We start from the raw sequence: 16,228 nt of genomic DNA on the forward strand, positions 1-16,228 counted from the left end.
GTATAAAAATGTAAAAATAAATAAATAAATAAATAAATAAATTATGCCGTGTAATGTGTATCACTCTGGATGCCACCTTAGCCGCGAATAATGAAGTACAGAAAAATTAAAATAATTTCAGTGGAACTTGGGAATACTAACTTTTAAAGGATACAACTAATTGTATCTACTTTACATAATAGATATTTGGGTCCCTGTAATTGTATAATACCTCACATAGCACTGGGGAACACAAGGGCACATTCTAGCTTACAATTCCTTTCAAATAAAGGCGGGGGGGGTTGGGGGGGTTTCCTTCAATAATTTCATATTTAAGGACACTCTTACTGAATTAGCTAGGATTCTGTCACTTCCATAATACTCACTGGGAAGATATAGCTTTTTCCATTGGGATAAGTTACTTCTACTGCTTCAGCACTGAAAGGGAAAAAAACCAGCTATGAAAAACCATGTTGAAACTGCAGGAAACAAAAGACATGCACATATTTCAAAAAGCGTTGTACTAACTCACGTGAATGGCCTCTGACAGTATTCACTGAACATTGTGACAAGAATGTCGAGGACAATTTTTGCCTGAAGAAAGAAGACATACCCACTTTAACCTAAGAAATATGTGACATATTTTAAATAATTCAAATATTATTTAAGATAAATTGATAGGTTTTACAAACAATGGCTTCCCCACAAAGTGAAGGGCAGGGAATTATTTTGATGATTAAAACCAAGTAATATTTTTAAACCCACCAAATTAACTGATTGCATGGAGATAAGGGGCAGCATCCAAACTCTGAGAGGAGCAGCATGCCGTCAGTGGGAGCTCTTTAGTGAATGGAAGAGTTTCACTCATACAAGGACCCCTTGGGTAAACACAACTGTCCTCGGTTCAAGGAATGCCAATGGAAGGCCACTCTGCTAGAGGTCTGGATGCAGCTCAAGGCTGCCACTAGAACTTTGAGTGGTCATGGTCCTATAAGAATAATCAAGCTAAAATTCAGCTTCCAGCAGGTCAAATACTGCTGTCCAACAACTACTTTATTCTATGATCTTGTGACTTGACAAATAGGTTCACTTTGTAAATTATTTTATAAAACATCAACCTGAACTCACATCTACTTTTTTGATAATGTTTTTCCAGAGATTAATACAGGTCACTATCAGAATGACACACTGAAGCTCTCCACATGAGCAGCGTGGAGAGCAGGCTTGACCCGCTCTCCCCGCACATGAGCACGCAGCTCGCCAGGGCTCATCGGCTGCCTACATGTTTACTGGCTCCATCACAGAGCTGGTAAGGGGGCCGGGATAATGAGGCTCACTCTGCTAACCTTGTTTAAGCGGAAGGGGAAATTAAGCGCATTTGCCGTCGGCAGCCACACGGCTCCCAGCAGTTCACACGTATACTGGAAACCAGGCTGGGCTCCCTTAGCCTGGTTTCCAGTGCACATGAGAATAGCCTCATTATTTCAATCTTGCTTTACAAGTGACAATTAGACTTTATTTTATATTTTGCCTCTTTATGAAGCACATTTACCTTGGTAAGATCTGTGGCTGTACATTCAATGATCACATTTCTTGTGTTAAGACTTATTTTTGTATGGTCTCCTAGAAAACACAGACATTTAAGTTGTTTGGAGTCACAGTTGTAGACTTCTTTATTAGACTACAGACAGTCAATACTGTTCGACATCAACACTGAACATTTTACAGCGATCATAGTGTGTGCTACTAGCAAATCTGAAGATACAATGTAACAACATAAATATGCATCTGGGTCACATTTCAAGGTGCCCTTTGGCATATACAAGAGTTTGTTATGTCCAGCCTTCTCTCCCCCTGCAGCCAACAAGTCCTCACAACACATAACAGGATGTTTGTTAATATTCCCTTTAGTTCTAGGGCAGCTTTTTGGTATCAAGCTACCATATGGAGGAATGGATTCTGCAATCAAGATGGAGGCACGCAGTTCTTTGAATCCTGGCCTGGAAAAGAAGTCAGTAGACATAGGTGCAAAATATTCACCGGAAAGCCAATAATTTCATAATAATGTGCATACAAAAACTTTGTATTAAGATTCTGGCATTAACCACTAGAGCGTTAAAAAAATAATAATGCTGTAGGACATCTCAATTTTTACAGCAGGCTTTATGGACACATGTGATTCAAGGGTAGTGATCACGTTCCTGGGTGGAAATTAAATGGTTAAAGTGCAATTGGAATGCCAGTCTTTGAGGATGCATGACAATATGAAAAAGAAATAGTTTGCCTCTAGCAGCTAAACAAAGGGTAGCATCTGCAGTGGCACTCACAGAAAAACTGTAACTGGACAGTTAATTGCTTTGCCCAGTGACCTTGTACTACACACTCATGCTAACACAACAGCATTCATGCTAGTGTAAGACTAGTCTGGATGCCACCCATAACAATCATCAGTTGGTTAGGAAATCAATATTTTTCAAAAGACTGTTTTTCATTGCATAAAAATTGTGATATTTCGAGTATTGATATGGGGCAGCCACTTTTCCAAAGTGAAAACCTTTCTACCACCACATTTTTCTGTAGAAAATGTTCTGCCTCATGTCACTGTGCTGAAGTCAGACCAGACAATTAGTGGATAAGTAGTAACTACATCCTTTTGGGCATTCTAAAAAGCAATTTTTTCTTCTTTACACATAATTATTTAAATCTGTTATACTATTGATATATGAATAGTATATCTTGGAGTAAAGATATTTGCAAGCATTCCAATATAAATAATTTGAATTTGTTTGGAACATTTAAACCACATCAAATGCATTTATTGATTTCCCCCTCCTAATTAAATATTTCAGTTCAACTACTTGGGTACTTCAAAAACTTTGGAGACATTTATAAAGCAAAAAAATTCATAAGGTGTATTTTGTTTTTATAAAATACATATCAAACATGCCAAATCAAATAATTTTTTAAATATTTACATTTTACATCTTATATTACATTTTATATCCCGCTCTTCCTCCAAGGAGCCCAGAGTGGTTAACATAAAACCCATGAATGGGCGACAGTTTCAATTCAAATTTTCAAGCCTAACACATTATTTAAGAGCAAGTTTCACTGAAATGAAGAGACCCTGTCTACAGAAGCTGTGTTTACAACCATGGTGCCACAATGCCACCTACAGCAAGATATTTGCTACAATATAGGGTCCTTCCCTTTCCACAATCAGGAAGCATCACATCTGCACGCATTGCTGCTTTATTGGGTTCCAGCCATGACCTCTTCATATTATAGCCAAATAAAAACCAAAAATTCATTTAAAAAATAAATAAATGGAACAATGCAAGTGGGTACAACTGAAAACCGCTTCTCAGATGTTTTCAGTTGCAGCCACTTATTTCATTTATTTCCATCATTTCAGCAGTTGAAAAGCTACAAGATAAAACTTCCAACTAGGATTATTTATAGAGTAGCTGCAAACAAAACTGTAATACTAATTACCATGCCAATGAGCTTGGAGTGAAGCCTTCAGTACCACTGTAAAGGAGAACTCATGAAAAAAAATCACAGCAAATCTAGGTTTGTTGCTGTTTAATGTATGAAATGGCCCTGAGGTTTTGATTTTCCATGAGTCCTCCTTTACAGGGATACTGAAGGCTTCACTCCAAGCTCATTGACATGGATGGCAATTAGCATTACAATTTTGTATGAAAGTGACAATGAACTAGACAGAGCATAACAGAAACAAAGTGCCCTTCCTAAACAAGAAACAGGCAGCAGTAAATTAACACATAAGCAGCAAATAACCTTACCATTAATTATTGGTGGCATTGAAAGAACAACCCCATTGCTATCATAGATAACTGGATAAAGTGGTTCATTTTCAATAATGTGTAGATAATGCCGAATGTGGCAATCCGTCTAAAATAAATGAAGCACAAATTAATCTCCTCATAAAGTCACTGCATGGTATTTTATCTTAATTGCAGAAGCATGAGATCAGAACTGATTTAAACAAAGAAACCATGCTGCTTATGCTTTTAGCAAATGTTTTGCGTTGAAGCAAATGTTTTACTAAACAGTTTTGCTAGGAAAAAACACTCATGCACTTCACATTTAGATATTAAACTATCTGGAACTTCTGAATTGTATTTCTGTATGCTAAACTGTTTGTTAAATACTCAATAGTTTCAAAAGTGCTTTTCTATGGGTAGGTTCGAGCAAAACCTCAGCTGAAGCCAAGCGCACTTCTCCTCAGGAACGTACTCTGCCCCGCTTCCATCCACATGAAAACTTTACCTTAATGTAGAAAGGAAGTAGAGGCTCACGTGAGAATGGGAGAAGGGCAGCACATGCTTCCAGGGCTGAGGAAGGTCACACAGCGCTCGGCTTCAACTAAGATTCTGTGCTAATCTGAACCCTCCAGTGTTCTCTCTAAGGTGTGCATGTGCTCACACATTTTTAAATGTCTGCTTAATTTTAGATCCTACTCAGGTTGAATTAGGAAGGCCCCACTCTAAATGCATGTATGCACATACTGCCTTGATACTGCCGCTCGGAACAAAACTCATTCCACACACAGATGAAAAAAATTAGAGAGAGAACACTGGAACCCTGCCTATGTGACATGGAGGGCTAAATGCAAGCGTCCCATTGGGCACAGAGACCTAATTATACAATTCTCTAAATTATTATCATTTATGTGTGTGCATGAATTTTACAAATAATGAGGAGACAGCTCCCAGCCTCCAGCGGACTCACAATCTAAAAATAGCCACAAGTAAGAAAACAGAGAAAGGGGAGGAAGTTGAGGAAAAGATAACCACATATTCTCCTCCAGGTTATTTCATCTACATGTACTTTATTTATATATCACCTTTTGCCCAGGGATATGTAAGTCTGCAACCAGTTTACAAAACCCATAAAAAAGCATAATTATTGCTTTTGTAATAAATTGTAAAAAATTACAATTATTGATCAATTGTAAAGTATATACTAGCTGACTGAGCACAGAGCATCTGCACCTCTAGTTCTCCCTGACTCTTCCCCCCCATCCTTGCCCACCTGACAGACGCCTCCGGCCTGCCTGCCACCACCTCCTCCAGCCAGCCGCCTCATCATGCCAGTGTGGCTTCGCCTGCCTGCCGGCTGCCTCCTCACACCAGCACGGCTTTGCCAACCAGCCGGCCTCACACCTCCTCTGCACCCAGCCCAGTGAGGTCTGGCCTCGCTGCTTTCCCCCGCCCACCCAAACTGCTTGCTGGCCGCATGTGCGGAACTCTCGCGAGAGTTCCGCCATACATGTGACTTCTGCCACGCATCCCCACCGGCACGTCTATGAGAATTAAGTATATAGATGCTGCTTTTAAGCAAAAAGCTTTTCAAAGCAATTCACACAGCAAAATGTATGATAAAATGGCTGCCAAAGAGGGACAGCTGCTTTCCTCCTGCTAAATATGAGAGCCATCACTTTAAAAGGTGCATCATGGCTCAGTTAACTGGGGTTTAAATTCAATGATACATACAATGGACAAAAATCAGACTAAGTTAGCAAAGGAATAACTTCTCCCATTTATTACAATGGTGCTGCTTAGTCATGACTAACTTAGTCTGGATCTTGCCCAATGAAAACATCAGTAAACTAAAAAGCAATTAAGCAAAACAAATTTTAAAAAAATTAGGCTTACATAGGGAATAGTTTACCCCTGCTAACACTTGCAGTCTCTCTGGAAACGTGCCCTGTTGCTATGATGCCACCTACCCTATACAGCTCCATGATTTCAGAAGCACTGTACTCCTTATCCTGGTTCAAGGGCTTGAATTTGATTTCTGATGGTGGTTTAGCCGTATATGTGAATGGTCCAGTCACTGTGTCTAGATCATGGGCACCAATTGCTACTAATGATCTTTTCCTAGAAGGAAAACAAGAAAAATCAGAAATGAAGGTTCCAGCCACTCCCAAAATCCCCATTAGATAATGCTGCTTGAACACGAACACACAAAATCTTAAAAGAAATATTAATTCACTTTCATTCCGCATTCCAATCACATTAAATGAGGTGTAATTATTACACAAGAAACTGCAAATCAAATGTGACTGCACCAACACATTTTGCATCTAAGAAGACTTCTCAATTGCAGCTATACTAAAAACCATTCTTTTAATGATTAAATGCTTTAAAATGCCATGGAAAAGGTTCAAAACTATTAATTTAGAACTAGCTGGCCTGGGCGCAGAGCATCTTCCCCCTCCTCCCCCCACTCATTCTCAGCCTTCCCCCATCCCTCTTGGCTCTCTCCCCGACTTCTCAGCTCCCTCCCTTGTTCTCAGCCCAGCATAGCGTAGCGATTAGAGTGTTGGACTAGGGCCAGGAAGACCTGAGTTCGAATCCACATTCAATCATAAAACTCACTAGGTGAAGAGCGGGACAAAAATGTAATAAATAAATAAATAAATGAATGAATGAATGAATGAAGAAATTTCAGCCACCACTTTCCTGCCCACCCACCCCCCCCCCCCGGCCACTTTCTTACTCCCCCCCCCACTGCCAACTCCCCCCACCGCTTTCCCATTCCCACCCCCACCCCCCAAGCCACCGCTTTTCCCAGCACCACTCTCTCTCGGCCGCCGGCTGTCTATTAGCCTGCCCGTTCACCTTTTCCCCAGCAGCTCGCCCGCGAACTCTCTCTGCCACACATGGGATTAGTGACAGGTACGTTTAAGAGAATTAGATAGATAGATAGCTATTTTGCTTAACAAATGTAAAAGTACTGCCTCAGCTAATGTGCCAAATCACTAGGCCTTTGCTTGGGCGTTGCTGAAGCCGAATAATCCGCAGCATCCCCTCAGTACCACACAAAGGCAGCTGCTCACAGAGCACCCATTTCCATGCGGCCCTGTGTGCTTCCACGGTGGAGGACAGCTTGTGGTGAGAGTTCTGTGCAAGGAGGGCTGGGAAGGGCAATCCTTTCAAGCATTTCCCCAAATGTTTCCTGCACACACACACACCCCCTGCGTGCCACCAGCAGTCACTGAGGCAGTACAAGGCTCCGCTTCCTATCAAAGAGGCTACCCCTGGACTGGAAGGTCTCTCTCTGTGCATGGTACTGCACAGAGACAGACATGCTGTGAGCAGCTGCCTTCATGCGGCACAATGATTCAGCCATGCCAGAAGCAGAGGCCTAAAAAGTGCTATATTTACAAAACGTAATTGGTTAGGTCATTTTTTTAAAAAAGACTCAAAAGTACTCAAAATACTTGTTCAGCTACACAGATGATTTCCAACTAACCTGCAAATGTTTTGATGCAATTTTTCCTGAAGGTCAATTAAGCTATCATAGCGATCCTTGACAAAGGTTATGTTACGAAGAACTGCAGCCACAGCATAAGGACGGACCTGGCTGGTCTGGAAGGTTTAAGGGTACAATGAGCATTTGGCAAACAATTTGATCCTACCACTAAGCAATCTAAACACACAGAGTTTTAGTTTCAGAAGTCCTTGCTTTTAAGCACAAAAATGCCTGGCTTGCTGATGCTGCTGTATTTTATCTTCTTTACTTTATTACTCTTATTTATTTTATGTATATAATGTAGACCACAGTCTAAACATATTAACGAATAAATACATTTCACTATCCCTCCCCACAAGTCCCTGAATCTAAGAGTTACCTAGTGGTGGGGAAACTGCACAAAACTCAAAAGGTTATGGAAGTAGTTCTCTAAGCCCCAAAGGAATTTTAGACAGTCTAAAGCTTCACATGTCACATGGCAAATTGCTTTTGAAATGGATGGGAGCTTCGAAAACAGTTTGTGATATAGCATGGATGTGTGCTGTTCAAAGCTAAGCATTTCCCTGGGTTAGTGCATATCTAAACAGCACCTTGGATCCCAGCCACTAACTCTTACCAATAGTTCTCCTTGCTTCAGAGTTAGCACAACTGTGAGTACTCACAGCAAACAGTGTCTTGGTTTCTTTACAATTTAAACACAAATCATTGTTCCATCAAGACATAACTAGAATACCGAGAGATACACAGGAAACATCATGACCAAAGGCTCTTGAAAGCATGAACACAACTTTTAACACGATGAAACATAAGCGGAGTAAAACAGTTCTTTTCCAGACCCAGAAGTTACAATACACCAGTTATACAATACCACTTTGTGTAAATCCTAACACTAGAGGTCAAGATACACATTATGTTAAGTACCGTATTTTATGGACTATAAGACTCGCTTTTTTCCTCGAAAAATATCCGCCAAAATTCAGGAGCGTCTTATATGTTTTAACAGTTTACTATGTTAAAACTCTGAAAAACTGGATTAAAATTAAGGTGCGTCTTATAGTCCGTAGCGTCTTATAGTCCGTAAAATACGGTATATGCTTCACTAATGTGCTTTTTAAAAACTGCCATAAACAGCACCCAGATGAGAACCAAAGCATGAGGTAGGAGGCTTTAACGGCCACAATCCTGATTGGGCTCTGTCTCCAAACCCCAGCTTCTATTTACTTGGGAGGTAGGGAGGAGTCTACCCAAACAATGCATGGCAAAAATGTCAGATAGGAGATTCTTTCCTTTCCACTATCTCTTTGGGCATAAATGATTGCTTATTTAGGCTTCTGAATGCTAGCTTATATCTTGCTGATGTTTTGGATATTGTTGTTGTATTTTTAAGTTTGCATTTCTGTTCATATAGCAAAGTTTTAAGGTTATTTTAAATCAAACGATTGTTCTCACAAATGCAGTCTTGCAGATGGTTGGGATGATCAGTGGTGGCTGGTGGCTCCTGGAAATGGTGGGGCAATGGACACAGCAAGTAATGGATGGAGCCAGTGGTAATAATAAAGGGTAGAGCTAATTGTGGGTGGAGCTACGAGTAGGCAGATCCATTAGCAATATCAGACGATGCCAAGTAATTCTTGGCCTGAGATCAGACAAATATTTGAGCTACACATAAGCCTCCCCGGTAGAAAAGTATACTCCTAAAGTATACTCCTAAATCTAGTACTGCATTATATGCTGCCTTCATTGATTTCATATTTGTGTATGATTCATTTTCTAGAGAAAACACTGTGGTCTAAATTTTAGAACTCCTCCATAGATAAATGGTTATTACTCCTGATATATAAACTTCACAAAAAATTCTACTTTGAAAGTATGCTGTAGTGCTTGGGGTCATCTCACTAAAGAAATCCCAGCTTGAAGAGTGTCAAACAAGGGCGCATTTTGGTGCCCTTATTATTTAATTTTTACATTAACTCCATGGCTTTTCACTTAAATAATCTGGCTTATCATCCACCAAGGTTAGCAAATAAACATTTTGCTTTTTGCAATTTTTTTGCAATTTTGGTGACGCAGTTCTTCTCTCTCAGACGCAGACTGAGCTAAAATGTGCTCTTAGTTTTCTTGCTCTATATTGTAAAGAGGAAGCCTTGGAGATTAATTACTCCAAAACAAAAATCCTCATATTCACCAAGTACCCTAAAATTTGTTCATTGCATTCGAATGGCTACTAAATGGAGCAAGTCAAAATCTTCAAATATCTGGGAGTAGTCTTTCAGTCTTCCAGCAGATTGAACACCCATTTGGACTATGTATCTCAAGATGCCCAGAAATCAGCATCTGCTATAACATCTTTTCATTATTCCAAAGGAGCTTTATTTGTCCCAGCTGCAATAAAGCTATTTCTGTCAAAATCTCGGCATAATTCCTATATGGAGCCCAGCTTGGCCCTTATAAGAACTGCACCTTACTGGAATCGGTTCAATCAAAATTTTTAAGATCCATATTCCAAGTTCCACACTGTGTCCCCAATGTAGTCCTTCGTCGAGAAGCTGGGGTAATTAGAGTAGAGATGGAGCTTCAGCTGTGTTTCTTTGCGTACTGGCTAAGACTATTATTCTATCCAGTAGGGTTAGTTTCCCTGACCTTAGTTGATAACTTATGATTCAAGGCGGAAAAGGCCTTTAGAGTAGCTATTATACTCTTATTATGGCTTTTCACAGGAAGAATTTATTAAGATGGGCCCTGATCAGGCCAAAAGAACACTTAAGCAGAGAGTACAGGAGTATTGAAGGGCAATTCTAGCCAGTCTTACAAAAGATGTATTTATGTCCAATCAACTCATCCCCCGGAGACCTGCAAGCTATTTAAACCATTTAACAACATTAAAATTCAGGAGAGCAATGACTCTTACTCACTTGAAGGCACTCCCTACCACAGTACTAGAAGGAAGTTTAAGAAAATATCATAAATAAATAAATATACCGCTGATCTATGCCATTGTGGCACAGGTGCCACTGAAACAGCTGTGCATGTTTTGCTTTACCGTTCATTTTACAAGGATATCCAAAATAGTTTTCATCTCGCCTTTTTTATTAAGTTATCACAGCCATACTGCTATATTTTATCTACCGCACCTTTTGTCTGATTATGATTTCATTGCTCTAAATTTGGCTAAATTTTTATTTATAGCTCGTAAAATACTCAAAGAGATGCTTACTTTTATGTAAGCTCTTACTGTCTGCTGTAAACTGTATGATGATTGTCTGGTTGATAACCGTAATAAAGGATATCTATCTATAACAAAATCCACTGATTAATCCCCTCTAATTAATGCATAGATTTTTCATATACAGCATGATGCCAATGACCTTTATCTTTAACCCAAATTTATTTAATGTTCTCATGCTTTACAAAAGTATTTTGCAATATAACCAGAACAGCCTCCCTTAAAAACAAAACAAAACAAAACAAAAAAACAAAACAAAACAAAACAAGCCCCTCCATGTAACAGAATGGGCCTTTGTTTGGCTTTAAAACGCATTCAAGTTTCATACCAGAACTTCCCTCAATTCCAAAAGTCAATTTTGGCCTGGTTGTTCCTTTCTGGATTTTTGGTCTCTCACTAGTCGGTTAGGAATCTTGCTCCTATTGTTTGGAAACCTGCTACCTTAAGGAAAAACATTAAGCTTTTGACTGTTTTGCCTATCTCCAAGAAGAAGATTGTAATCTCTAACTAGCTTTCCCTATATATTGGTCCCTATAAAGGATCCAGCCAACTTTTGTGTAATAAGAGTTAGGTGGGGTCAGTCATCAGAGGGACCCTTGAGGTTCCTGTTTTCAGCATGTTACTTTTGTGTTAGTTTAGCTTTGTTAGCTGAGACCAGGCTGCATGGCTCCTGGGAACATACAGACTTCACCATGATGAAGTTTTCTGAACTGTAATTTAAGACCTAAGAATTACCAAGCCTCATGTCTAACAGCAGATTGGAAGAGAGATATCTCGCTTGTGCATTTTAGCCATTTCATTTTGCTTGCCTGTAAACTTAAATAAACTATTTTTTGATTGTTTTAAACTTGATCTCGCTGGAAGTGTGCTCTGTTCTGTCTCCCCACGTGCCTGCTCTGGCTACATGCTCTTCATAAAGATTTTAAGGCATTTTTGGCTATATTTTGAGTTCAGCCTAGTTCCTGATAGAACAGGGAAAGTTTGAATGTTAGTTTTGCCTCATAGGAGACTGGTGGCAACTCTACCAGAGGGTTTTTAAATGAGCCTGTGGGAGGTCCAGGACCGGAAACCCTCTCCCGGATCGCCACAACCCATAATGCACATCCCACTGCTAAAAAGCCTGAAGAACTGTTGCTAGCCAGTAAAGACAATACTGAGATTAGAACAATGGTTTGAGCTATACATGTCTGGAAATTGTATATGGCTGGCTTTGTATCTGGATGCAAAAAAACCTATGATGTATTCTCTCTCAAACACAGACACAGTCACAAGACACAGATGGAAGTCTCATTTTATCTTGCATCATTTCACACCTAAAATCAAGTTTGGAACCAAGTGGATGGTGATGTCTTGTCTGGAGATTTTAAAAGCTTTGCAGGGGCTGCGGTGGCTAAAAGCCTGAACAACTTTGAAAAATGTATCTAGAAAATGTTAACACACTTTGGCCACCATAAATCAAGTTTCTGCATAAAGCAAATGTCACAGTTGCAGGTTTGCTTATGTCCCTATCCAAAATCAGTCACTCAAGGCAAACACAAAGTGTGACAGAAAGTGTGTTATCTAGAGCTGATATGATTAGATTCTACCAAAAAGCAGTTTTACTTACTTCTTCAGTGATTGTAAGCCTTTGAATTTCACCATTAGGTGGAATGATCCGTTTGTATCGTGGACTCCGTATTCTAAAATGTTGAGAATTGAAGTTTCATTTAGACAAATGGACAATTTTAGCACCCTTACAAAAGAATACGGGAATGATCCATGCCCTGCGGAATCCTTTACTTCCCCCTTCAGCCCACACTGTCTCCAACTGCAAAGTTTTTCCTCCAGTTGGCTATCTTCCATCAGCCTCTCATTCACATGCATAGGACACTGGCTAGACTCTAAATATTTTAACATCATATATTTATTTAATTATTGTTTAGTACTTTAAAAGCAAAAGGGCTGTGGGCCACCTCCAGTCTCAAAAGGCAGGATGGCTCTGAGAACCAGTTGCAGGGGAGTAATGGCAGGAGAGAGGGCACGCCCTCAACTCCTGCCTGTGGCTTCCAGCAGCATCTGGTGGGCCACTGTGAGAAACAGGATGCTGGACTAGATGGTCCTAGGGCCTGATCCAGCAGGGCTGTTCTTATGTTCACCTACTAGCAACAGCTGCTTTTTGCTATTAATTAAAATGCATCAATGTTTCTTAGCAGTAAGCCAGTGACTAATACAGGTTAGGAACTATTTAAAAACAACATCCTGAGATACCACCATACCTCTCTTTAAAGACCTGAAGACCTCTAACTAGACCTTCCAAACAAAGGAGGTCATAGCGGTTAGCAGGGACATCTATTTTATAGATAATGATTTCAGATGCACCCTCTGCCTTTCCATCGCCTTGCTCTTTGCTTATTATGTCCTTCTCAGAAGTCTGAAATGAAATAAAATGAATATGATTGATATGCCCTCATACACAAACAGCAATCATATACCTATGGCAAAGGTTTAAAATTAACTTTTAGACTGTATACCACCCTGGAAGTTTTATGCTGAAAGCTGGTCTAGAAATTACAAAAAACAAACAATTTTCCTAAGTAAAATTTGGAGGAACTTGGAAGAAATTGGGTAAACAGATCACAAATCATGATCCAAATCTACTTTTTAAACAAACAACGAATGCCAGTGGCTGACATCCAGACTAGATTCCACCTCTCAGTGGAATGTTGCTTTCATGATTGAAAGGATTACAGCACCAAAGCAAGGACCTCTTTTGCTTGTGCAATATCCCTTAAGTTCATGGTAGTGACATTCTGCTGATGCAACATTAGCCTAGACGTTGGCAGGCAATTTCTGCATACACATGCATGCAAGGTAAGCATATAGACTTTATGAAATTTGAATGCCTGAGTCCAATACTAATAACAGAAATATACTAAAACACACTACACTAAAATAATGAAAGAATCAGCAATACCCTAGTTTTATTACTAAGGAACATAATTTAAGCTGGATGGATTTAATAGGTCAGAATTTCTAAGTTTCTAAAATCTCAAAGCTCTGAAGAATTTTATATCCATCAATTAATTTGAACTCTGTTATAATAAATCATCAAATTTACTCAAACACAGTTTGTAACTCAGTGTTACTAAAGACATTATTGGGCACTAGAAACAGCTAGAAATGTTGATTAAGTACTGCTTACTTTCCGATACCCTCTCACATAAGATAAACAATCTATTTCTCTTTGTGTTTGTAGAACTTTATTTTATTGCCAGAAAAATGGAAAAGTGGTATTCAGCTGAATGACCTTTCATAACCTTGCTCAAAAAAGATTCCTGAATACTGGTAATTGACTGTAATATTACTGGTCATTGACCGTAATGGATTTGATGAATAAGGCTGGTAGGAAGAGAATAGGAACAGACTCTTTAAAAGGTTACCTGGTGACTTGAATATTTGGGGGTGAGGATAGAGTGTGTCTGGAAAGCTAAATAGGACTGAGAATTTGAAAAGAAAATGCAAAACAAACATTTGTTATGAGACTTCATTCTAATAGTAAGTTGTTTGCAAAATTGGATTCCAAGTATATTCAAGAAAGTGGCTTTGCTGGACAGCAGCTGGACTCCACATGCTACGCCTTATGCACTTTAAAAGCTAATGGGACATACATAAATAAATAAATAAACTTACAATTTCATCAAGTTCCAAACCGAACTCAAAGCACAGTTCATCAAATTCTTCATCCGCTGAAAAGAAGTGCCTTTGATTAGTTCTAGCTTGCATTAATTGTATTTATTCAATATTTAAAAGTAAAAATAGTTTAATCCTTTTTTTAAAAAAGAAGTTACTTCAGAAGTATTGACAGAAATGGCCAGAAAGTACTTTTGCTTAAGTACCTCCTGCCCCTATTTGGGTAGGCATTCTGTTTTCCAGTCCTGCTTTCTACCTGGCACCTGAAGAAAAATATCTTAAGAGCCAGATAAGCGGCCTGCTCAGTGGTCACCACTCACCTCATCTTCAAAGAGGCACTGGGAAGTGGCCCTTCAAAGATTACCTCACTGCACAAGTAAATATGTGGGTGCAGTTATTTCCTTTAGTTACAGGGAGAAACTGCATTCTGTAGCCCCACTGAGAGCTAAGAGCAGCCTAATGCAGGGTGGCCAACTTGAGGCTCTCCAGCTGCTGTTGGACTATACTTTCCCCAGCTACAGAAAAGGGGGGGGGAGCACAAGGCAGGGGTCACCAACCTGAGCTCTTCAGCTGTTGCCAGACTACAACTCCCATCATCCCCAACTGAGAACAACAGGAGATATAATTGTGGGAATTATATCTGTGTCAGAGGGAAAGTGCAGGCAATGGGCGCTAGGCAATAGTTGCCAAAGTTGCTAGGAACAAAGGAAGCTGCCTTATACTGGGTCAGACCATTGGTCCATCTAGCTTAGTATTGTCTACACTGACTGGTTGCAGTTTCTCCAAAGTTAAGGGGAATATTTTGCAGTGCTCACCAGTGTTTCCTCTAATTTTTTTCATTGATGTGCAGAATTGAGTTTTGATCTGGGTGGCAGGAATTTTGTTCATGTGTGTACATGCATTCAGAGTGGGGCCTTCCTGATTCAACCTGAGCGGGATCTATAATTAACTGAGCGGACATCAAAAATCATGTGAGTGCACACACATGTGCATGCCTTAGTAGGAACTCTGGTGCTCACATATGTAGTATTCCCATTCAATTGTAAACCAGAGCAGACCATGCTTAGCAAAGGAGAACTAGTCATGCTTGGACATTGCTGAACTGCAACTCCCATCATCCCCAGCTACAGCTGGGGATGATGGAAGTTGTAGTTCAACAAAATCTGGGGTTCTAGAACATGTGGTTTCCACCTGCCACATAGTCCAAGAACAACTTAAGAGGATGGCCACCCCAGGGTGTAATGGCACATCCTGCCTCAGAGGGGTCCCCAAGCCAGCTATCCTTTCCCCAGGCTGTGATTAGGGCAAGCCTGCTCAATTTTGCCCCCACCAGCTGTATTTGGACTCCAACTCCCATAATCCCCAGCAACACTGGCCAATAGCCAGGGATTATGGGCTTTGTAGGCCAACATCTGCAGGAGGGCCGACGTTGAGCAGGACTAGATTAGAAGTCGAATCCTCTGCAAATGCTGCATCTTGCTCCTCTTGTGCCCTCTCTTTCTCTTCTCTCATACAGCTTGAAACCTGCCACCCATGTTCCCCCTTTCATCCTCCTGCCTTCTCGTTTGCCCGGCTTCCCTAGCAACCCCTCGGGCCTAATAAGCCGACTATCCCCACTGCTCCAGCCCTCCACATCCGATCCAGAGGTTCCCAACCATTTTCGATGCAGAAGGACCTGCCCTCTCCTCTCCGACTCACTGTAATGCCTTCCCAGCGCTTGGAAAAGCAAATCCCGCTTCACACTGACAGTCGGCATGGCTGCGTGGAGGAGCAGCTGTCTCGCCAAGGGCGCCACTACGCATGCGTCATGAGGGTTGTAGAGAAGGAAAGCCCCTTTGCTGGCTCAGCGCTAACCTTCAGTTTTTAGTGGGTGCTGTTCAAACCTCTGCCAGACTTAAATGTGCCTCTCAGATTCCCTTTCCCCTTGTCTGTCTCACACAGGAACGTGAGCTTGTCATGAATATTGGCGAAGCACTAATCGATTCTTGCGGTCCCTGCTACAGTATGGACGAGAGGGGCGAAAGCTTGGCCAGGCAGAGCTTGGGCAGCTAAAATTCAGGAAGTGACGTCTCT

The 16,228-nt window shown here is 40.5% G+C and overlaps 1 protein-coding gene across 2 annotated transcripts in view; it reads right to left on the reverse strand.

Moving 5' to 3' along the window:
• The window catches only part of FARSB (phenylalanyl-tRNA synthetase subunit beta), a 41,561-nt gene extending 25,558 nt beyond the window's left edge, over nucleotides 1-16,003 (reverse strand). The window contains exons 1-11 of one of the 2 annotated variants that reach the window (XM_053308679.1): nucleotides 15,854-15,932; nucleotides 14,971-15,104; nucleotides 14,156-14,211; nucleotides 12,742-12,896; nucleotides 12,093-12,165; nucleotides 7,264-7,379; nucleotides 5,735-5,885; nucleotides 3,786-3,894; nucleotides 1,532-1,602; nucleotides 512-573; nucleotides 366-417 (exon numbers count right to left, since the gene is read on the reverse strand). In XM_053308679.1, coding sequence (XP_053164654.1) covers nucleotides 366-417; nucleotides 512-573; nucleotides 1,532-1,602; nucleotides 3,786-3,894; nucleotides 5,735-5,885; nucleotides 7,264-7,379; nucleotides 12,093-12,165; nucleotides 12,742-12,896; nucleotides 14,156-14,211; nucleotides 14,971-15,043 — 918 coding nt within the window. In that variant the 5' untranslated portion in view covers nucleotides 15,044-15,104; nucleotides 15,854-15,932. Of the gene's footprint in view, nucleotides 1-365; nucleotides 418-511; nucleotides 574-1,531; nucleotides 1,603-3,785; nucleotides 3,895-5,734; nucleotides 5,886-7,263; nucleotides 7,380-12,092; nucleotides 12,166-12,741; nucleotides 12,897-14,155; nucleotides 14,212-14,970; nucleotides 15,105-15,853 lie in introns of both variants that reach the window. The other variant, XM_053308680.1, reaches the window with a different exon arrangement.
• Between the last annotated feature and the right edge of the window lie 225 nt (nucleotides 16,004-16,228).

Source organism: Hemicordylus capensis, chromosome 3 (assembly GCF_027244095.1).
Source record: "Hemicordylus capensis ecotype Gifberg chromosome 3, rHemCap1.1.pri, whole genome shotgun sequence".
Classification (NCBI taxonomy): domain Eukaryota; kingdom Metazoa; phylum Chordata; class Lepidosauria; order Squamata; family Cordylidae; genus Hemicordylus; species Hemicordylus capensis.